The sequence below is a fragment of the Mus caroli genome, unplaced genomic scaffold (assembly GCF_978045245.1).
Source record: "Mus caroli unplaced genomic scaffold, Mus_caroli_1 scaffold_11, whole genome shotgun sequence".
Classification (NCBI taxonomy): Eukaryota; Metazoa; Chordata; class Mammalia; order Rodentia; family Muridae; genus Mus; species Mus caroli.
In genome coordinates, this window is record NW_028227266.1 from 12,882,156 (window position 1) to 12,907,237 (window position 25,082).

General features: G+C 41.7%; 1 protein-coding gene across 3 annotated transcripts in view; it reads right to left on the reverse strand.

Moving 5' to 3' along the window:
* The window catches only part of Fat3 (FAT atypical cadherin 3), a 588,937-nt gene that overhangs the window by 320,879 nt on the left and 242,976 nt on the right, over positions 1-25,082 (reverse strand). For all 3 annotated transcript variants that reach the window (XM_029481733.2, XM_029481732.2, XM_029481730.2), the window contains exon 3: positions 14,045-14,359. In XM_029481733.2, coding sequence (XP_029337593.1) covers positions 14,045-14,359 — 315 coding nt within the window. The remainder of the gene's footprint in view (positions 1-14,044; positions 14,360-25,082) is intronic.

The window sequence follows — 25,082 nt, forward strand, 5'->3', positions numbered from 1 at the left end:
GTCCCTTATTCCCGGACCTGAACATCATTTCTTCAGAAGAAAGCATTGCTCACCATGACAGAAAACAATTTAACTAAATAAAAATGGACTATTTAGGATGTACACAGCCAAGATGAAGTATGTCTTTATAAAACATGACATTTTACAGAGATGAGAAATTTGCTTAAGTGGTGGGAGGGAAAATTGGATTCATCCTACTCCAACAAAGTATGTGATGCCAACATGTTTACAATGGTGCACTGCAAAGCCCCTCTTTCTACATGTAAAAGTCAGCATAATGTGATGAATTCCTGTCCCTTCTTCTCATTCATGTTCTCAGAGGGTTTCTGCCTAGAACCACTAATTATTATCATTAGAATTTATCAGCATTAGAAATATAATTCTCACGCAAAACCCTTACCATGAATTGCTGCATTCTAAGCGAGGTGACAGTGACAGTAATGTCAGCTCGTGGTGAAATGACTTTGATTGGCATATCTTAAAGGGGAAGTTTTGCTCCTTCCTACCTTCTCTGTCCTGTGCCTATCACAGCTCCTGGTATGTAGTGTGCAGTCATAGAATATGAACATAGCAGACTTAAGAATCCTTCAAGCTTCTCATCAGACTGCTTGCTATCAAATTTTCAAACAAGAATTATATTAAGTAAAAATTCTGAAGAGAAGAATTTTGAATCCTTTTCACTCCAGTTACAATAGTTACTACTTGTTAAATACTTCATATGTAGAAACGAAACCAGATACTTCACAACATTGATTAAATCATTAAATATGATCAATAACTCATTCATTATCATTATTATATTTATGGGGAATCTGAGCCATAAGGGAGTTAAGAAACTGGTTCATTGTCGTATGGCTGTGGAACCCACTGTTTGAAGGTACACCATAGGTGGATTTCTCAGAGTTAGTGTGAGAAGATAGGTAATTTTCACACACATTGTTCAAGAGGCTACAGATATGCAGACACAAATAAACTGAAATAATTAATTTTTAACAGAATATTTGAGAAGTTTTTATGGAACATATATGTCAACTTGATACAAACAAGAGTTATCTGAAAGGAGGGAACCTCAAATTGAGAAAATGCCTCCATAAGTTCCAGCCGTAAAGCTTTTTCTTAATGAGTGACCAGTGTGAGAGGTCCCAGTCCACTGTGGTGGTGTTATCCCTGAGCTAGAGGTCATGGGTTCTATAAGAAAGCAGACCGAGCAAGCTTTGATGAGCAAGCCACTGAGCAGCACATCTCCATGGCTTCTTCATTAGCTCCTGCCCTCAGGTTCCTGGTTTGTTTGAGTGCCTGCTTTTGGTGATGAGTTGTTCTAAGGACCGTTATAAGTTGAATTTGGTGATGGCGTTTCCTCACAATAGTAACACTAAATGAAACTGAGCACTAAGGATAAATTTTAAATCAGCACATTTTTATCTAAGAACTTTAACAGTTAGAAACTCTTTACCAGAGTTCGAAGCCATTCTTGAAGCTCACACCAATGATGATGATGTTAGCACACACAGAATTTTATTGTGAAAATGAGAGCAGTGATTGCAAGTGATGTAGATGGAGAGTCTTGTTACACACAGATGCTTTCCACTGCACTTTCCTAGACCAGCATATGTAAAGGTGTCAGCCTCTTCTCCTCTTTAACACCGCTCACTACTAGTCATTGGGCAGCATTCTCACTCTCCACAGGGTTTCCACAGTAACAGACTGTCATGGGCCTTTCAGTTTTATAAAGAGAACCCATTTCTAACTTCAGTGGTAAGTTGTACATTAGCAGCAATAGATTACCTGCCAGGGCTCGTCTGTTCAATCGTCTGTATGTCAACTGAAGGCACTCAGTTTTTTGTTATTTGTTATTTGTTTTGTTTTGCTTTTGAAATTTACAACTATATTCCACTATAGCCAGATTCTATTTCTGAATCCCAGCAACAAATTTCTGGAAGAAAGAACCTTGGTCTATGCCTCTACCTCAATCTAACTGCAATAAGGAAGAAAGGACTGGAGGTTAGTAGTCAAATAGCAGGGATGCTGCTATAAGCTGCAGCCTATGGGGAGGGATCCTCCTTCCAGGCATCCCTTCCACTACATCTACAATGCTGTCTTCAGTGTCATCGTCATTCAAGACAGTCCTGGGTAGAGGTATTATTAGAGTCATCAATGTTACATGGCTCCATTTATAACATCTGCTCTTACCAGTGTTATGTAGTAATGGATGCCAGTGTGGGTAGATGGTAAGATAATGCTGCCATAGCTTAGTGATGTAGGCCCGTGCCAGCTGGGTAAGATGATGAGACAATGCTGTCATTGCTTAGTGCTGCCTGTCCATGCCAGTGTGAGAACATGGTGCGACATTGCTACCATTGATTAGTTATGTCTGCCCAGTATCAGGAAATGCAGAAGCAATTTAGGATTAGGGTTTAGCAACAGGAACAAATTTGACCCTTGTTCCAACTCTAATTTACAAGTAACAATTCCGAGGCCAAGGCAAATGAAATACATCTGCCTCTTGGAACTAGAGCAACTAAATGGCAGAGGTTGGACTGAAATTGAGAAAGCCCACTGCTTCTCTCAGTGCATTGTCAAGGCATCATATGGACATATGATTAAAAAGTAGAACCATTTTGGATAGATAGGGAGGTCTCTGGGAGTATGCATCTCTTGTTTCTTCACTGTCCACTTGTCAGACACAAATCAAGCGATGACATACGCAGGAGCCAACAGAGATGGAAGTTGTAACCCTATGGTGAACTTAATGAACCTCGAGGAAAATTCTATATTCAGTCCTAGTTTGCAAACACAAACTGTCTAGAACCTTAATCATCCACTGTAAATGCCAGTTAGCTGAAACAAACTGTGTGTGCAGATTTGTTTAATATGCAACATTTATTGAGAGTATGCTATGTGCCAAGTGTTGCTTCTAGTAGTACTTTACATATGTTAAATAATTTAATCTTAATAGCAAACCAATGTGCTATTATGATCTTTCCCAGTTTCTCAGAGGAAACTGAAGCACAGAAAGGTTAAGTAATCTTCCCGACATCACACAGCCAGGTTCTATGTTGGATAATCTTAAATTTCAACTTGCTATAACCTAGAATCACCTGGGGACAAGGTTTTAAACTGAGGAATTATCTAGATTGGCCTGTGAGGAATTTCTTTGCTTAGCAATTGATGTAGGTAGAAGCAGGTCATTATGGGCAGCACTATCCCCTAGGCTAACCCCAGAACTGTCGAAGAGTGAAGAAAGCTAGAAAGTATGCAAACAAGTAGCATAGATGAATTCATTTCCTTCTCCTGTTGGCTGAGAATATGATGGCACTAGGTGCTTTCATCCGCAGCTTGGCTTCTCTGAAACCATAGACTGCAACTTGGAATTGTCAGCCATATAAACCCCCCTCTTCCTAATATGCTTTTTGGTCATGCTATTTTATCACAGCAGCTGAATGAAGCTATAACACGTGATACAGGTGGATTCAAATGTGAGGACATTTGGCCTACATGTTTACTCTCCTGAACACAATCTTTGTTGCATATTTTGTCTCCAGGTTTATCATGAAGCTTTGGATGACCATGCAAAGTTTAAAAAAATGTCATTTTCCTACAAGTTAATAAGATATAAGGCTGGTTTTATTATTGGCATTCCATATAATTTCCTAAATTAATCTATCTCAATATGAATACAATTTATAGATCTTTAAAACATGTGCACTGTTTGTAAAACTTTCAAGAAATTAAGATCAAAGTCACTCAAAGATATTATAACCCCAAGAACCAAAACTGCTAGTATCGAGGCAAAGTGGACTTGTTGTACTCTAATCAATTAGGAAATCTCAACTCTTCTTTTTTTTTTTTCAGTAACTGTCCATGTGGGACACTCAGGATTCATTTAGTGTTTCCAGATAATCTGAGCCTGACAAATGACAAGGGAATTAAAATGGATGAGATCTTGACTTCCAAATAACCTAAAACCAGTCAATAATGACTTTTGTGCAACCTCAACTCAAACCACTACCACAAATATCTAGGTAAAAACTAGGACAAACATGCCATAGTTCCTAACTTTGATACAGGCTATGTTGGATTGCTTCAGATTATATCTTGCACAATGTTCACAGGGCTGAATACCTGAGTGATTTTGGACCAATCACCAGATCCCTTTCCAGTTTTCTGATAAACGCTGAATGAAAGACCATGGAACATGTTATCATGGTTCAGCACTTAGCAGGTTCAAACTCTGCTGTAGCCCTGGTAGGAGTTATCAGAGCCAGAAAACATTTGGGACACTCTCACAGTGGCATCCAACATCCAGTGATTCAAGGAGGCTGGCAGTGGTTTCAATTAAAATCCAAGGTTTCCAACTATCAGAACAGAAAGACAGCAATAAACCAACACAGTAAATTATTGCTCTGGAAATCACACCCAGATACAAGAAATAAAAGAGAAATTTATGACCCCAATCAATCTCCTTTTCACTCATAAATACGTCTCTATCATCTGCTTTATTTACGTGACTCCATCTCCCTCCCGAATAATCTTCAATAATTTCTCACAGCTTTCCTGAGCAGCTCAGGATGAAGGGAGGAGCAGGGAGCAGCTCATAAATGGCCAGCAAACTTTTTAGCTCAGGGAGCCTCGGCCTCTCATTAGCAGCCAGTGATGCATCATCAGCTTCCCTGTAAGCTTTTATCACATAGCTGCTAACTGCCCAGCCCTCTCTTCCTTTTACCAAAACCTCCTGTTGTAGGAAGTAATTATAATTGACCAGCTCTTTAAAGAATCCTTTCCCCAGTAATCATATTCACTGAATCCAAAGCCACTTCTCGTAGATGACATAAAACACTTGTCATCATCTAACTGGCAGCCTGCTCTTTGGAGTTTGTATCTATTTGGGGAGTCAAAGATCTCACTGCCTTGATGGTTGTACAGTTTTCCACTTGGCCTAAATCTTTCTAACTCAATGATGTATTTGAACACATACTAAACAGATGCCAGGGTAGTGTAATTTAACACAGGTTCAGCAACCAAGAACCTACCCAGAAGTTCCCTGGGGATTGTATCCATGTACTGTTTGCTCTGGCAGACACCAAATGTCCTGAGAGCCTGAGCTGTAGAGCCATACTGGAGGCTGGAAGGCTGATACATCCCTGCTTCATCTCACTCTACTGCAGAATGAAATCACATTGTGTGTTGATCCATCAGATGGCCAGCCTTAAATAGGAACAGGATTTGAAGCTATAAAGATTTTAAGCCTAAAACTCTCAAATAATCTCCTCCTGCTGCTTTATTGAGAGAGTTCCTCAAAACAGACTCAGGTGAGAGTTCAGTTGCTGGATAAATCCTCTTCAAATACTAAGGAGCCAATAACTTTATTCACATTCATTAAGTTTGAAGTTTTGTTCTTGTTTGGCATAGAGTCGATATCAAGTGTTCCCAGGTCCTATAAAATGTGAGGAATCTAGAATTTTAAAGGGACAAGAGGAAGCTTTGGGTTCTTTCCTTTTATTTCATTTTGAGTAAAATATAATTACTTCACTTCCCCTTTCCTTTCCTCCATCTGACCACTCCCATGTGTTATTAGTAATAACACACACATACATAGCCTACTACATATGTTTTGTTAAATTACACTACCCTGGCATCTGTTTAGTATGGATACTTTGTCAACAGTCATAGAGAACATGGTCATATGAAGTGTTCTACCATGCTTCAGTGGTTTTCAGCAAGAACATATCTGCCTGCAAGTGACAACTGAGAATAGAGGGTGGAGGAGAGGCCACGAAGCTCATAAATACTTTAAGGTGTGTTTCAAATGGTATAAGAAAGCTCCCAACAAACAGCACCATTAGAGTTAACATGCTAAAAGTATTTGGGCTGAGAAATTCTAAAATAGTCATTAACAACATGCATTCAGATAGAGCTGGACCTCACAACTTATAGCCAGTGCCCACAGCAGGAGGGAGCAGTTTGTCTCTTGGGCATAGGCACTCTGACTGTCCTTTAGTATCCTATAGGCTCCACAATTGATTCCAGTTCAGCTTCAGCCTGGACATAAGGACACTGCAAGGACTTTCCTGTTATCTTTGTTCACATAGAGCACGTTGACATAGATGAAGAGGTCATCACTGAATTTAAATAATGCCAATGATAAATCTGCATGAGCCCCATTTGTTCTCTATGAATTTGAACAATGAATACCATTTAATGTTCTATAAGACAAGGCCTCCTTTCATGGCTGAAGGAAGGTGCAAGGGTGATTTACAGTTCCATACAAACTCATTTACCATGTTATCTACTTTGTGCCTGGGCCTTATGAATATCAAAGCGCCATTTGGTGTATCTCCGCTGGTTTGGGAGAACTTCCTATTCCACTGTGAAGGCAGCACAAGTATGCACCGTGAAAGGCAGCCTGTTTTGGTTGAGCGATGCTTGCTCCAGAGACCCAGTAGAAAACTCTACAAGGGACAGAACAGTGAGGCACATTCCCAAAGACAGGTGCCTGACACCACAGACCCCCCAACTCCATAATTGTGTGACTATCATTCATACAGACAAAGCCCTAAGCTCCTGGCATTCTAGCTAGACTCTACCCTCACAGTTACCTGACTATAGCCAGGTATGCTCTTCCCCACAGTTACCTGGCAACTGCAATGTAGCCCAGACCACTATAAAAGGAGCTGCTTGTCCCCTCCTCTCTCTCTTAAGCTCTCACCTTTCTTGCTCACTCTCATCTTTAGCTCTCCTTCTCTCTCTCCCACCCCCGCCCCCTCTCTACATGGTGGTGGTCCCTCTTTTACCTTCTATCTTTCTCTCTGCCTTTCAACAATAAATCTCTAGGACCATAGACTATATCTGTTTATCAAGGCCCACCATGCTTGAATGATGGAATAGGCCTAAAGAGCCGGGTCTAACCTCCTACCTGGAAGGCCTTCCTGCACTCAGACAAAAGACACCAACTGAATGGGAACCACCCAGCGCCCCCTCTCTCCCTGCCCTCTTCTCCCTTCAGCCCCGGGGATGATTGAGCTGCCCCAGGAGCCCCCACTTTGTTGTCAGCTCTTTCTCGGTGTCCAGTGGCACCTGGGATGCCTGAGAGTGTGAACCTGTTATCTCTGGCCTCCATAAGGACCAGAGACTTAAGACTGTCCCCTGTCTACCTTGGGTTAGGGTCCATAGTTTCCCACAGCCAGACACCCACCCAGGGCCCCGTGGAAAGCGTGCCACAGTCTTCCGTGTCTGCCTGCCCAGAGCACCAGAACTCTGGTGGGACTTGGGTTTTATTCCACCCACTTTATTCCCCAAGCCTGCTGCCCAGCACACAAGAATTAATGAGGAATAGCATTGTTGTTTGCACTGTTCCCCATCTTGCTTTTTACTTCCCTCTAGAAATCTCTGTAATTCTACAGGCATTTTCCTTCTGATTTCTTAGAAGAGGTAGTGTTCTAAGCAGATTACCCCTAAGTGGACCTGTGCATAAACTCAGGGTTTAACTGACATTGAAGGGCAAATTGTTTTTTAATATTCCTATCTTGTAAGATAATATTTCTTTGACAATTATGTATTCAAAGGGTTTACTAAAACTGGACAGTGATTGCTTGTTTATCAAAGTAGGTTTAAGCTACCTCTTAGTTCTGCTTTGTTGTGTGTTTTAGAAATGATAAACAGAAAGGGTGTGGATTTGAATGGGTGGGGAAGTGGGAAGTATCTGGGATGAGTTACCAGAGGGGAAACCGTGACCAAAATATATGGTGCACAAATATCTATTTTCAACATAAATTAAGTTATAAATAAAAAATTATGTACAAATATATAATGTCCAGGGATTCTGTGATGCTGACTCCCACTGACAACTAAAGGGACATGGATTTCATTTTCAGTCAGTTCACAAAGCAGGAAGGAGAACAAAGGTGTGAGGATTAATGTGAGGATTAATGGAGAATGGGTGGAGAAAGAACTGGGAATTCACAGTTGATTCTCAAAACCACAGCACTGAAAAGTGAGAGAGTTGGGGTAATTTACAAAGCTGGCTGCCTCTTCTGCAGGGGTTTCTCTGCCAGAGATACCCTCTTAGGTCAACAAAATCTATAGAATGCACACCCAGCTCCCCAGGAGAGCTTCAGCCTGTGCTGGGAATTTGTCAGAAACACAAATTACCAGGCTTCTCCACAGGACTCCATAGCTAATCAGCTTACCTGGTCATTACCAGGCTGATGCATGGCTTGGGTTTCCCACTTAACTCTCTTATTAATGTTGAGTGTTGCCTGTTATCTCTTACACTACATACCCACAGGCAAGAGGCTGTTATTTAGAACTGATTAAAAAACTCAGCTCATCCAATATTTTTATAAGTCATGTCTACATCCCAAAGAACCAACAGCCAGGTAGAACTTGAAGCATCCTCATAGAAGACACAATTTTGAAGATTTCTGTCTCTCAAATGACTTAGGTATAGTGTGTGTGTGTGTGTGTGTGTGTGTGTGTGTGTGTGTGTGTGTGTTGTCTGTGTATGTTAAGCAAGTCCATTTGCAGATAAGGTATACTTTGCTCAGACTTATTCCAAGATGTTAAGCCTAAACTACCATTCAGTGTAGGTGAGTTAATAGGTCAATGGGCAGACCAACGATCAGAGATCAGAAGTGACAGAAACTATGGAAAGGTCTTTATAAGCCCTGATAAAGAACCATTAGAAGATCTGGGCTAAGCAAGGACCTGTTTCATAGATACACACCATCAAAACAGTGGATGCTACCCTGATCCTATGTATAACAGAAGAAAGAAAAGTCAAAACCTTTTCTCTTCCATGATTTTCCCTCCAAATAATCTCTGAGGAGGCAGTTATCTCAAGGAAAGATTTAACAGGAAATATCAAGACACTCTCAACATAAAATATCATTGAACCTCCAAATCAACCAACCAACAAACAAAACCCCCAACAAAACAAAACTAGTATAAATATATGGAGGTTATGATCTCGCACAACATTTGTAAAACTTTTACAATCCTTTCTATAGCAGTAGCATGCCTCTTTAAGAAGCTGGAATATCTCCAGATTAGCTTGGGAGGTTAACTGAACTAGTTTCTATGCACTGGGTGGTGATCATGACTGCCTCTGCAGACCAGTCGACTACTCAGGGGCACAAGGCTCCTGTCACTACCTGCTTGGTCTGATGCTACCCCAGTCACAGCTGATCGTTTACAGAGTTCAGTAGTTCATACTTTATTCAAGTTTTCTTACACAGTTGCTTTGTATGAGGTATGATGATCTATCTTCTCAGGAGACTAAATTTCCTTCATTCAGAAACCATCTTCTCTTATGTTCCTACCCACCAATAGGAGTACCAAAAATGGACTTCATGAGACTGAATGGAAAGCCCCAGTGCTACACATCAGACACTGATGCAAAGTTCCTTCAAGAGTCCTTCCTTATGAGAGAGTGTCACCCAGATGCAGTCAGCTTCTACACAATCTTTTGTCTAGTGAGGAACATAGACCAATAGCAAGAATAACATATAATGTATATATTGAGAGCACTATCTAATGGTAGACTGCTCAGCCTGTACTAAGTAGAGTGAACATGCCACACAGAAATAAAGCAAATGAAGAAAGTTTCCCCCACTCCTTCCTACTTTTGTCATGATGAGCACTGAGTGGCCAGTTTGCATCTCTCTAGAAAGATGTATAGTTTCTCTTCTCCTGAGTCTAAAGATTGCACGGCCTCTTGTTCATCACACTTGTGCAGCACCAACAATGAGCTGCATGAGAGAGACCTCTCCTGCTCTGTTGTCAGCTTTTATTTCTATGATTAACCTGCAAAAAGTACTGGAAAAAAGTCTACAACCCACTTATTCTATGTGGCTCGAGATCTGGTAGAGAAAACTCAAATAGCGTTTGGCTCAACAGGGACACTCTTTATTTGAAAGGCAGTGGTGCCCATTATGTGCTACAGGATGTGGACCTAGAACATTGGCACAATTCACATTTGTGTTAACCACTTTAATCTTTAGTTATTGTGTAACACATTTCCAGAACAAAGCAAAACTATAAATTTCATCTCTACCACAGAGAGACAAAAGGGTTAATTTACTATGCTTTAAAACATTCTGGGATTAAAAAACAAAAACAAAAACAAAAAAACAAAAAACTAAAGCACAAATCTTTGCTAACTGTGCTAGTTAGCTTTAGCCCTGGATTCACAGTTGAAAAACATCACATCAATGTTTTTATTTTATTTTATTTTAATTTTTGCCACTATTCCACACTACTAACTTTCTTAGGACAAAGGAAATGCCAAAGATTAAAACTACTATTAAGGAGCCAACCTGGTTCTCTGGACAAGAGCAATACCCTAAACCAAGAGCTCACAGGCTTCAGTGAGCTTGATCCCTTGTATTATAGAAATGAAAGAAAGACTGTGACCTGGATAAATAGTTCAGTCAGCAAAACGTTTATGTTTATTTTACAATCCTGAGAGGACATGGGTTCAATCCCTAGCTCTCACATAAAAAGCAGAGCTGTTAGCATGGGTGTGTAATACCAGCCTGCTGTAGTGGAGAGATATGTATGCCTGGGGCTCACTGGCAAGCCAGACTATTCTATTTGGCAAGCTTCCCTCCTGCTGTTGAAAGACCCTCTCTAAAACCAAACCAAACCAAAGTGGAACCTTATCTGAAGAACAACACTTGTGTTTTGCCTCTTGCCTCCAAGTGTCCATGTAAAAATATAATCCATCACCTACAAACACATATACACATAGACACCTACACACCCCATGTCCCCACACAAAAAGATGTAGTCATAATAAAACACATTTCTTAAAGAGTTATGCATTTTACAAGCATCCTCCACATGAGCTGTGATTTTCCTTGTTCATGAGTAATAACTGTGGGGTAAGCAAAGTTGTATTCACTTTCCAGATAAAAAACCTAGGCTTAAAATCACTAACACATATTTGTGCCATTAGCATCAAGCAGACAGGGGACCATGATTTCTCCTGCGATTTGGCTGTGCTAGGGGAGTGAGGTAAGTCCTCACAACAACTTCTAAATTCCTTGCAGCAGTCATTACTCACTGTTCTAGCTTCATTTCTGTTGCTATGATAAAACACCCTTACGAAAAGTAACTTAGAAAAGAGTGAGTTTATTTTAGTTCACAATTTCAGGTCACAGTGGGAGGAGCTTGAGATGTTGGTTCACATTACATCTAGAACAATGCAAACAAGAGCTTGAGACCTTTGTTTACACCTGTCAAGAACAGGGGAAATAATGCATGCATGTCCTTTGGCTTTTTTTGCTCAGCTCAGTTTCTCCACTCTTACAGTTCAAGATCTCCTGATGGGAATGGTGCCCTCGATAGTGGGCTAAGGATTTCCACATTAGTTAATCTAATTAAGACAGTCCCCCACAAACATGGCTATGGGCCAACTTGAAGGTGGCAATACTTCATCTAGAATCTTTCCTTCAGGTGATTGCTTCACCTGTATCAAGTTGGCATAGTTCACCACCACACTCATGAAAACTGAGTTTCAAAGGAAATCAGTATCTTCCCAAGGACACAAAGCTGGTAACACCAGTACTGACTGACATATTGGGTGTACTCTCTGGTGGTTCACGGAGTTTCACCATTATGAAGTCTGGGGCAAGTGTTTTAAACCCAGGATCCTAAAGATAAAGTGATCTATGCCTGATCATCACCCTTGCCAACCCCATATTCACTAAAGCTCCTGTATACCAGTTACGAGTTCATATTGTCACTGGATTAATGGCAACTATTCTGTTACTTTTCTATTACTTCTAATCTCTTGTAAGCTCAAAATGTATGTTAAGTTTAAGGTCTTGTTTATTGGACTTTGTGACAAAAACTAATAGGTGCAGTGACCTTAACAACCAAATAAACAATATACATTGTTTTCTTATATTGTATCTGAAACCAAGACTTGCTGCTCATTTATTTAAAACAATTAGACAATTTAGATGAAAATGACATTCTGGGTATATTTTTTAAAAATCTCTGGCAAAGACAGAGAAATTATGAATACAATTAAGGCTTTTATTATGCAATTTAAGCCACATTATGATAATGTAAGGCTTTCTGAAAATTCATGTGCATAAAAGACAGTAAGCACAATGCACACAAGGTCTAGTGTAAGCTCCTCACATCAGTTACATACTCTTAACCATGACAGTTATTCTTTTTGCAAGAAGGTGTGTGTGTGTGTGCGTGTGCGTGTGCACACGTGCGCTCCTATGTGGCCATGTTCATGTGGAAGCCAGAGAAGAACCTTGAGTGTCACCTTTCAGTAACACTGGGTATCTTATTTCTAAGACAAAGTCTCTCACTGGCCTGCAGCCCATGAGGGTAGGCTAGGATGCATGGCCAGGGCATCCATCTGCCCTTACGAGTTATTTTCCATTTTCAACCCTAAGCCAGCATCAGCTGAACTTTTCCATTTATAGAGTCCTTTCACTCAGTGATGCTCCTCTGATGACTGAATGGCAGCAAGATCACAAAGGAATAGCAGAGTGTGAGTCTGGGGTATCAGATGTCACACACTCAGCTTATTTATTGACATTCCCTTTGTTTTTCTCCATCCTCATTCCATCTCTTTCTCTCTGTTAAATATAAAAAAGTATTTCAATACCTCCATTCTCTCCACAATTTACAATACTATGTCAGAGCACAGAAGTAGAGCAGAGGGTTTTGGCACAGTACAAGGGCTTAGTCATCAGGTACACGGGGGCTTTCTATGCTTAGTGTGTCTCAGATGCTGGGCCAGGCTCCTTTGTCTGAGCCCTCTCCTTCTAGCTTAAGTATGCCTCTGATCAGACACTGCTGGCTGATCACCACCTTTCATTTATAATGAAACAGAAGTCAAGTGCTGATTGCATACTTTTAAGGGCACTGAAGTATGCTTAAAAATTCACTGACTGACTCAGAACTAGACTTACAGAAAACCCCTTCAGGTTTTGTTATGTGCATTTTATTATGTGTGTATTGTCCACTACACATTTCTACTTTGACAAATAAAGAGGAATAATTACAAATTCAGTCAGTGTTCCTGAGAAAATTCTGTGTACACCAACAAGCAGCAACCAAGGACAAAGCCAACCAACATCAATCCAGAGTATCATGAATTACATTATCCTACATTTAAATGAGCTAAAGTCCTACTCATCACATTCTTCCTGAGGGCTTAATATCTCTGTTCAGGTCTAAAGGTTGCACATCACAGGAAAGCAGTGGCATGCCAAGGTCAAAGCTACAAAGTCCACAAAGCTATCTTCCAGGGTGCCTCCTGGTCAGGTCACAGTCAGCCAAACTCCACGTTTTCCTAAACAATATGCATTTCTTATATGTACTGAACAAATCAAATTCTTATTATAACCTTTAGAAACCTCTTAAACAAAACCTCAGAATATTAAATTTTACCTATCTCTCTCCTCTCTCTCTCTCTCTCTCTCTCTCTCTCTCTCTCTCTCTCTCTCTCTCTCTCTCTCTCTCTCTCTCTCTTGGTATAGATGTAGATATGGGGAGTTCTTTGGAACCCTGATACCTCACTGATGGCTAATAAAAGGACAACAAACCTAGGGGATAATCTTCACTAATCTAGTGTGAGCTCGAGAAAATCTTAAGGTTTAAGCCTTTAAGAGGTTCATTTATAGCAACCTGAGAGTTAAGTTAAGCAAGAAGGAGGTAAAGATCTTAGAATGTCAGCTCACATAAAGTAGCCAGCAAAGGCCAGCCATCCTGTTCTCAATAAAGAGAGGAGGCAGCTGACCATCTCAGTCATCCAGGACCATATTTTACAATAAATGAGGCAAACCTGAGACCATCTGTGATCCCTCTGATTCTTACTAGGTCAGCTCACCTCAGTGATAGGTGAGATTAAAACATTCCAAGTAGACAGGAAAAACATCCATCTTGTAAAAATCTATGCCCAGAAAAAAAAAGATCCTGTGTTCTAGACAATAAAATAGATAAGCCAGTACAGCAAGAGCCAGACAACCCACTGAAAATGGACAGCCAATTTCAAAGCAGCCAAGCACGTCCTTACCTGTTTTGATATTGATGGCAAAAAAGTTCTGTGGGTTTCCACTTGTAATCCTATAGGTCAGTTTTTCATTGGAACCAGAGTCAGGGTCCTCAGCTTGTATCTGAATGACAGACACATCCTTTGGAGAATTTTCCATGACAACGGGATAATAGATGGGCTCTGAGGTCAGTGGGGCATTGTCATTCACATCTTCTACTTCTATGTAGACCTCAATGGTGGAATAGAGAGGGACCACACCCCGGTCTGTGGCATACACTGTCAGCCAGTATGATGCTGTTGTCTCTCGATCAAGAATGTCAGCAGCAGTGATGACTCCTAGGGAAAAAAAGCACAGAGCACATGATGGTGCTAGCAAAGGAAGACAGTGGAGTAAGTCACCCAGAATTCCTGAGAGCAGCATAAATACTCTTGGCAAATAGAAGATTAACATATGCATAATATAAGATTGAATTGAGTTGTCACTCTTTACATAAGGAAATGATTTTCTGAAGAACTCAATTGAATAGCTCTTTTATCAGTAAAACATAATTACATTCAATTTGAATTTCTTAGATCAATGTGTAAGGTCCATACGTGCTTGAATTCATATACACATAGTCCCTCCACAAGCACATAGAATACACAAAGGAGTGAGGGTAGACAAAGACAGCAGGTCACGTGCGTGTGCGCGCCTGCACACACACACACACACACACACACACACACACACACACACACACCACATCACATCTACACAAGAGACAAAATGATGGAGGAATGAAGAGACAATGGGGCAAGAGTCTAAGTAAGTCCCATTTTGCAAGCTAATCTCTCTATTTGATGTGATGCTGAATTGATTTCATACAAAACAAACACTATTCACAGGTAAATAATTTTATCTACTTATTACAGGAATGAAATAGACCCTTCAAATATTTTCTCATCTGTTAGAATGAAAAATGTTTTACCTGCAAACACATAAGCCTGCACCATACTGTTTTCCTGAAAAATCAAATATCACAGCTATTCTGCAGCAGTCAGGGAAGAAGCCATATCAATACACAAGGACTTGACTGAGGGCCCTAAATAAATCCATGACCACTCTGAGAAGACTCACGGACAGTCATTTTAAATTCAGTGCAAAAATTTGCCTAAGCTGGTTTCTCTTGGCTTTCTTATTTCATAGTTGAAACAAGAGCCAAACAGAAAAGCAACAGAGACATCAAAGAGATGAAACTGCTTTCTTATGTCAGACCACAACCATCATGCCAGTAGTCAAGCTACAGAAATTTATCCTGGGGACAGAGTTGTGAGCAACGATGGAACTTTCTGGGATACCAGGGTCCAGCTTAGGACATTTCACAATTAGTCAGGATGCTCCTAGGACTCATTAAATACACAAACTAGAAAAGGCAAGTATAAAGCTTCAGGGACCAGTCCCACAGAAAAGCTAACCCTCTGTTCCTTCAATCCTCTATGATCTACAGTCTGACTGGGTTTTTTTTCTAAGTTTGGCACACAATTTGACCTGAAGTCCTTGAAAAAGTATATATTAAGTGTTGCCACTGGGAAGGGAGGGAACATTTATGTAGACATGGGTTAGAATAGTTAATGATGAGTGCCTAACAGAAGAGGTGGGATTTTCCAAAGAGATGTAGTACTTGATGTTGTAGCCTCAGCTGTAGTTACTTACCACCATGAATTTGTCACAGTGCCAGAGACAGAGACCAACGTATGCATAAAAGAAGATTAAATTGAGATGCCAGTCTTTTTATAAGAAATATTTTTAATAATAAAACTCATACTAAGAAAAGTATTTTTACCTATATATTTCTCAATTCTTAAAATAATTTCTTTGGTCAAATTTGTTAGGCTAAAGCATGTATATTTGTGTGTATGTGTTTGTGTTTCCCAAGTATACTAGGGAACTATTTACTGCTTTGTTTTGTTTTGTTTTGTTTTGTTTTGTTTTGTTTTGTTTTGTTTTGTTTTGTTGAGACAGAATCTCTCATTAGCCGGAGAATTTCCAGTTTGGCTGGACAGCAAGTCCCAGGCAAACCTGTCTGATTTAGCCCAGTTCTGGGGTTATAAGTACATATTCTAATACCTAGATTTGTACATGAGTATTAGTAAAGAAAAAACAGCAGCTTGCCAAGTTATGTGTGTTGTTAAATGGGCTTGACCTACTGTCTTCAGGAAAGCATACATCAGGAGTAGATGCTCTAAGGATGCTACCAGAAATCTTGATCTTTATATAGTGAGTAATATTTATGATGGAAAGTACAAAGATTAAAATATATTACAATTTTACACCCAGAGTGAAAACAACTTAAATCATTAGTCAGAGCCTTAGAATCATTCTTTTCTATTTTTTTTTAGATATTTTCTTTATTTACATTCCAAATGCTTTCCCCTTTGCAGGTCTCCCCTTTGTAAACACCCTATCCTATCACACACACCCTCCCCTGCCTCTATGAGGGTATTTCCCCATGCACCCACTCCCATCCTTCCACCCTGGCATTCCTCTACACTGGGGCATTAAACACCCTTGGGCCTAAGGGCTTCTCTTCCCACTGATGTCCAACCAGGCCACTTTCTGCAACATATGTGGCCAGTGCAATGGGTCGCTCCATGTATATTCTTTGGTTAGTGGTCCAGTCCCAGGAGCTCGGGGCCGAGGGGTGTGTGTGTGTTCTGGTATGCTGACACTGTTGCTTCCTCCATGGGGCTGCAAACCCCCTCATCTCCTTCAGTCCCTTCTCCAACCCCTCCATCGGGGACAACTGCGCTCAGTTCAATGGTTGGCTGCAGACTTCCTCTGTATTTGTCAGGAGAGAGCCAAATCAGGTTTCTATCAGCAAGCACTTCCCAGCATCCACATTAACATTTAAGTTTGGTGGCTGTATATGGGATGGATACCCAGGTGAGGCAGTCTCTGGATGGCCTTTCCTTCAGTCTCAGCTCTACACTTTGTCTCCATACTTCTTTCTCTGAGTATTTTGTTTACCCTTCTAAAAAACACTGAAGCATCGACATTTTATTCTTCCTTCTTAGGTTTCATATGGTCTGTGAATTGAATCTTGGGTATTCCAAACGTTTAGGCTAATATCCATTTATCAGAGATACATATAGTGTTTGTTCCTTTGTGACTGAGTCACCTCACTCAGGATGATATTCTCAAGTTCCATTCATTTGCCTGAGAATTTCATGAAGTCATTGTTTTTAATGGCTCAGTAGTACTCCATTGTGTATATGTACCACATTTTCTGTATCCATTCCTCTGTTGAGGGACATCTGTGTTGTTTCCAGTTTCTGGCTATTATAAATAAGGCTGCTATGAACAGAGTGTAGCTCGTGTCTTTGTTATATGTTGGAGCATCTTTTAGGCATATGCCCAGGAATGGTATTAGTGAGTCCTCAGGTAGTACTATGTCCAATTTTCTGAGAAACTTCCAGACTGATTTTCAGAATTGTTTTACCTGCTTGCAATCCCACCAACAATGGATGAGTGTTCCTTTTCTCCAGTTCTTTGCCAGCTTCTACTGTCACGAGAGATTTTGATCTTAACTATTCTGACTGGTGTGAGATGGAATCTCAGGGGAGTTTTGATTTGCATTTCCCTCATGAATGGGAATGTTGAACATTTCTTTAGGTGCTTCTGGGCCAGTAAAGTTTCCTCACTTGAGAATTCTCTGTTTAGCTCTGTTCACCATTTTTAATAGGGTTATTTGGTTCTCTGGCATCTACCTTCTTGAGTTCATTCTTTTCATCTTAAAAATATAATGACTGCTTTTACTTGGGTATATGTTTGTGTGTGTGTGTGTGTGTGTGTGTGTGTTTGCAGGAGTTTACATGTGTCAGTGCTAGTGACATCCAGAGGGCTTCAGATCCTCTGGAACTGGAGTTACAGGTGGTTGTGAACTACCTGCTGTGGGGACTGGGGGCTGAACCTGTGTTCTCTGTAAGAACAGTAGTACTTTAAGGCATGGGGCCATCTTCTCTGTCTTTGAATCGTTCTTATCTCAATTTTAATAATTTACCTCAGTGAAAAATGTACCAGTTGTGGTAACACAAAACATGTTTGTCAGGGAAGATGCTGATAGTTTTGTTACAGGTTGCAAGGGGTATAATTTTAGTTAAGTCAAAGTATGTTCATAGCACAATATCTTCGGAGTTGAAAATTATGGAGTTTTAAAATGAAATGTCAGAACATAACCTTTGGCTTTTGAGTTGAGAATGTCTTCATTCGATGTGCTGTCAGTATTACCTGTACCATCATCCAATTTCTAGACCAATTTACTACAGGTCTGCAATTCTCTAACTCAGCAAAACAGTGTTTGGGTTGGCTAGCATGTAGCCTGGGAATTCCAGTTCTGCTTAGAAATGCCTTTTCTCTTAAAAGATTCCTTGGACTGAAATGAATTCAGTAGGTTCTCTGGGGTGGACTCCTGACCCCCCCAGATTACAAAAATGCCACTGTGATTCTTTTGGGGAAAAATTTCTATGTCTTTTCTATCAGATAAGAAAGCTGCAAACAAAGCTATATCCTCACAGATCTGAATTTTATACTTAGAATTCCAGAAGGAGTAACAGCCTCAAATAACTTCCCAATAAAATAACCAAAGCAGACACTGCAGTACTCTTTCCTCAAGAGAATGCCTTCTCACTTTTATAGTGCTTTGATGTTTACTGGGGTAACCCAGGTCTCACAAATAGTTGAACACACCATGCAAAGGCTACTTAACAAATAACTGGATTTATTTCCCATGTCTAACACATTCTAGGCCACAAAAGTGAAACGTGCTACAAAGCAAGATGGGTCAGGTCTAAGTGTGGAGCTGCTGCCCTGGTTCATAAGCTGGGACATAAAAAGCCCCATCCATGTCTATCATAACTTGCTTACTGAAGCTTACCATGGGAAAATAGTCACAAAACTTCTGTTTTCTTCAGTTATTCATGTTGAGTCTCACCAAATTGCTTTTTTATTTTCCTGAGACAGAGTTTCTCTGTGTAGCACTGGCTGTCCTGGAACTCACTTTGTACACCAGGCTGGCCTCGAACTCAGAAATCTACCTTCCTCTGCCTCCTGAGTGCTGGGATTAAAGACTGCTTTTCCATGTGAGCAATGATGGAGGATCACAGACAATGTCATACGCCTGTGATCATCTTTGGTTGCTAAGGTCATAGAGGAGTGCACACATACAAAGGCATTGGAATATGTGAATAACAGTGATAATCAACTTACTTTTGTTTACAATGGAAACAATAAACCCTTTGCTTCTCTATTTACTTATAACCAGAGAAGCCACTAGTGCAGCATAAAGAAGCCAAGCCCCCAGAGGAGGAAAGTCTATGGTTTTCCTAATTGAGTTTCCCCAGTTTTCCTTGTCTATAGTTGCCTTGAATTGTTTTCCAGTTTTCATTTCAGTTCCATCCCATTAAATGGCTGCAACCTCTGACATCCCCCTACCTTGCATTCTTCTTCTGCTTCTAATTGAGATGAAATGTGCCTGCCCACTTGGGCCATGGACAGTGCCAGAGGCATGGAGGAGACCCAGATAAATACAGTGCTAGAGTATACTATGACAAAGAACAAAGGAGTTCTATGGTCCCTATAACAGAACTCCGTGATGCCAGATTGTGTATATGTTAAGTACCTAGATGCTGACTTTGAATGGGAAGGGAAAAGGACAGGAGAGAAAAGAAGGTTATTTTAGTACTACTTTGTTACCATACTAACTTTGGCTGCACATAGGATAATCTCTTAAAATATTCCTATATTTAAATTACTTCAAGATCACAAGCTATTTAAGTAACAATGCAGGGTAATGGCATTTTGTAAGCAAGTGACTGAGATCTGTGAGCAAATCTTCTTGTCCTTGCAAGGCAGGGATGGAAAGTAGTGTTGATTTTTCTCCCTCTATAAAGACATTTATTCAGGAACTGCACAAAAGGCTAAGCAAATAATATATATATATATATATATATATATATAATCAGAAATAGATAGTTGATGATTTTTAAAAATGACAATGATACTGTCAAACTACGTGATTATATGTAAACTGCCCTGGCTTTGTCTTGGTATTCTGTCTGTAGGGAGTCCTATTTAATACAGCTAAAGGGTTCTGAGCCTAGGGACAATCAATGTGTTTGTGGTATTAGTAAGACATACACACACACACACACACACACACACACACAGAGAGAGAGAGAGAGAGAGAGAGAGAGAGAGAGAGAGAGAGAGAGAGAGAGAGAGAAACAGAAATAGAAAGAGAGGGAGGGAGAGAGAAGCTCCCTTACTGGAGTAGGACAAAAGACCCGGGAGGTGGCGACCTCTACTCCACATGCATAGCTCTACGTTAAATATAGAGTGTTCTTTAGCTAGCTAGAGTCAAAGAGAAATGAGGGAAGCTATCTAGAAATGAGAACCAGGGTTCTTTGAGCTGTTGCTACATATACCTTCTTTCTTGTATTCACACTGTTCAGAAATAAACATAGCTAAAGTCCAGGGAGCTCCGTAAGAGTTGGAAGGGGGACCCTGCAGGATAAGTAGGTAATTCTGGAGTTCCAGAAGATGATCCTAAACATAGGTCACATGGGAAACTGTGTATGTGTGACTGTGTATAAGAGTGTATGTGAAGTGAGTGTGTGATTGTATATGTGTGTGATTGTATATGTGTGTGTGAAAGAATTATGTGAAGTGTGTGAGTGTGCATGTGTGTGAAGTGTGTGTGTATACATATGTGTGTGTATTTGTGTGTGTGTGTGTGAATTATATATGGGAATAAATGTACCTATTTTAACCTCAAGTATTATTCCTCATGTACTTTTTGTCTTGGTTTTTGAAATGGTCTATTTCTCTAGGACTCCTAATTAGACTACACTTCCTGGCCAGCAATCCTCTGGCTTCCACCTCCCCAGCACAAGAGTTACAATCATGTGTCACCATGCTCTGAAGATGAGTGCTCTCCCCAGCACATAACGCAGGTGGCTTTTTTCAGATGGGTTCAGACCAGCTGCCTGCTCTATATTTTATGTGTTCTCAGCAGCCAAGAAGTACTGTCCTACCTTTCCAAGGAGTAGGTTTATTCACAGTCTTAATAATAATAGCTATACTCCATTAACTCACTGGTACTATGATCCAGGGCATATCAGACCATGCCTGTGTTATTCAGCACAAACTCTACACATTCAGAGTGCCTGGCAAATATTGTACATAGTATCTAAATCATAAATTAGGCTTGAGTGATTGTGTGCTATTTTTATCTCCAGAAGCCCTGTGGCTCCTGAAACACAGAGAGAACCTAGCAGAGAATTATCAGCCTTTGTCATATCCATTAACAGTGTTCAACATGTGGCAATAGGCTGTACAGCAAAAGAGCGCACTGAGTTAGCCCAGGAGAAGAGACAGAAACTGCTGCTGAAAGCAAAGTTTAGTGAAAATTGTAGGGGCCCAGATACAACCAGCTCCTCATTGGTTGGCACAGGCTGTGCATCACCCACCCAAACACAGCAGATGCAGACCTGTGAGATCCCTCCACTACAGAGACACCCTAGAGAACCCAGTGACATATATAAGAAGCAAAGTACCATGTTTGTTTGGCCAGTGGTCTTCCAACATGCCTCCTTAGCATGGCCAATGTCCCCAATCAGAAAGGCACATAGATGCCCAAGTCATGACAAGATGACTCAAGAATTCTCACAGAGGAAGCACCCGTTGGTGGTATTCTTTCCAGCTGTGTCCTAGTAGCCCAGTTGTTACCTAGAAACATCTGGCCTGGATACAGCCCAACCAGTTCAACAGCTTCTGGGTCCCTTGAAAGGAGGCAGCAAATGGGCTGCCATCTACTGAGATTGCCATCCTGAAAGTTCATCTTCTCCAGTTCAGGCTCCATCCTCCTAGGTACTCCATGTACAATAAAACTTTCTGAATTCTTTTCCATGTGTTACCATGTTACAAGTCACCTGGAGAAGCCTTCCTTTAACACATACAGATGTGCACAATCTCTCTTTCTCCCCAATTTACAAACACTCTTACAAAACAAATCCCCGAGTAGATATGACCTCTTATTTTTCACTGTATTTATATCTGCACTTTTGTGACATTTAATGTACAATCCTTCAGTTTTCTTTCTGTCCATCCATCAGTTCCTTAAGGAGAAGTGTGCAACTCATTTTCTTTCTTCCCTGTGCCTGACAGAAAGCACCAACAGTGAAAAGAACCATCCCTTAACCACTGCCCTGCAAGCAGCACTTTGCCAGAGACCATGCCAGCAGGTAAAGAGCAGAAAACCTTGTCAGGAAGACCATAAAACCTACTGCGAACACTTTTTACAGCAAGGATGGTAAGCAAGGGAGGCAAATGTGAAATATATTTATTAATAACTATTAACTGCTTCAAAGACATGGCCAACACAGGATTTTTGAATCAGCTATAAAAATACTTTATTTTAATGACTAGCTTTAATTGCTTTCCTGCAGAGAAACAATATTAAACCCCTAACTAACAGTTGTTCACAACTGAAGACCTCAGAAATACCTTATTTTCTCTTTCTGCTATCACACTGAAGTAGCAAGCACAAACCAGAGAGGTTTCAAAGGCTGGTTAAACAGGTATGGTGACAGCTAGGAACCACCCAAAACCAATGAGTGGTGTAATATATAATAATAATCCCGGAAACAAATCTGTGCCCGTTCCTCTGCCTTGGCTGCACACTGACCTCCCACGAAGCCTGGCTCCTGGGTGGATCTATGTGGTCCCCTGGCTTTCACCCTGCTTCCCATGGCCCAACTTGCCTTTGGAGAGTGATCTGAATTCGACAGTCACAATTGTTCTAAAATGAAAAACTACAATGATTTAGCTTCCATTACATAATAATTTACAAGCCCCAGTGGACAAGCACAAGTCACTTAGGACTCCCATTTGGAACAGCCTATCTCTCTGAGTTCAGATGACAGCAGTAATTCATTTGGATAATGTGATTCATGTACTGTCCTTCTCCTTCACTGTAACCTTTGCCACAATGGATGATGGCACATCAGGGTACCATCTCAAAGGAGTCAGAAGCAAGTCATTCTATGTCTATGGGAACTGAATCGAGCAGATGGGCCCGGAACACTTTATTTTCACAGGAACAACAACAACAACAAAAAAAACAGTGCTCGCCCAGTCGGAGGACAGTGACCTGCCCTGCAGGGAACGCCATCTTGGCTCCGGGACTCCGCCGAGCTTAGTCTCTACAGGTCAGAGTGGGGACCACGGGGGCAGACGGCTTCTGGGACAGGCAGGAGCCACAGAGCCGCTGAGGCAGCACCCTTTTGGGGCCGCAGACATCCGGCACCCTCCCAGTCGGAGGTCAGTGACCTGCCCTGCAGGGAACGCCATCTTGGCTCCGGGACTCCGCCGAACTTAGTCTACAGGTTAGAGTGAGGACCACAGAGGCAGACAGCTTCTGGGACAGGCGGGAGCCACAGAGCCGCTGAGGCAGCACCCTTTTGGGGCCGCAGACTTCCGGCACCCTCCCAGCCGGAGGACAGAGACCTGCCCTGCAGAGAGTGCCATCTTGGCTCCGGGACTCCGCCGAGCTTAGTCTCTACAGGTCAGAGTGGGGACCACGGGGGCAGACGGCTTCTGGGACAGGCAGGAGCCACAGAGCCGCTGAGGCAGCACCCTTTTGGGGCCGCAGACTTCCGGCACCCTCCCAGCCGGAGGACAGAGACCTGACCTGCAGAGAGTGCCATCTTGGCTCCGGGACTCCTCCGAACTTAGTCTACAGGTTAGAGTGAGGACCACAGAGGCAGACAGCTTCTGGGACAGGCGGGAGCCACAGAGCCGCTGAGGCAGCACCCTTTTGGGGCCGCAGACATCCGGCACCCTCCCAGTCGGAGGACAGTGACCTGCCCTGCAGGGAACGCCATCTTGGCTCCGGGACTCCGCCGAACTTAGTCTACAGGTTAGAGTGAGGACCACAGAGGCAGACGGCTTCTGGGACAGGCGAGAGCCACAGAGCTGCTGAGGCAGCACCCTTTAGGGGCCGCAGACATCCGGCACCCTCCCAGTCGGAGGACAGTGACCTGCCCTGCAGGGAGCGCCATCTTGGCTCCGGGACTCCGCCGAACTTAGTCTGTACAGGTCAGAGTGAGGACCACAGAGGCAGACAGCTTCTGGGACAGGCGGGAGCCACAGAACCGCTGAGGCAGCACCCTTTTGGGGCCGCAGACATCCGACACCCTCCCAGCCGGAGAACAGTGACCTGCCCTGCAGGGAGCGCCATCTTGGCTCCGGGACTCCTCCGAACTTAGTCTGTACAGGTCTGCTGACAGAGGATACTCAGAATCCCCAGAAGAACAACCTCTGAACAGAGACAACTATAACAACTCCAGAGATTACCAGATGGCGAGAGGTAAAGGTAAGAATCTTACTAACAGAAACCAAGACCACTCACCATCATCAGGACCCAGCACTCCCACTTCGCCCAGTCCAGGGCACCCCAACACACCTGAAAAACTAGACCTGGATTTAAAAGCATATCTCATGATGATGGTAGAGGACATCAAGAAGGACTTTAAAGAACTACAGGAGAACATGGCTAAAGAGTTACAAGTCCTTAAAGAAAAACAGGAAAACACAACCAAACTGGTAGAAGTCCTTAAAGAGAAACAGGAAAACACATCCAATCAGATGATGGAAATGAACAAAACCATACTAGACCTAAAAAGGGAAGTAGACACAATAAAGAAAACCCAAAATGAGGCAACACTGGAGATAGAAACCCTAGGAAAGAAATCTGGAACCATAGATGCAAGCATCAGCAACAGAATACAAGAGATGGAAGAGAGAATCTCAGGTGCAGAAGATTCCATAGAGAACATGGGCACAACAATCAAGGAAAATGGAAAATGCAAAAAGATCCTAACTCAAAACATCCAGGAAATACAGGACACAATGAGAAGACCAAACCTACGGATAATAGGAGTGGATGAGAATGAAGATTTTCAACTCAAAGGACCAGCAAACATCTTCAACAAAATTATAGAAGAAAACTTCCCAAATCTA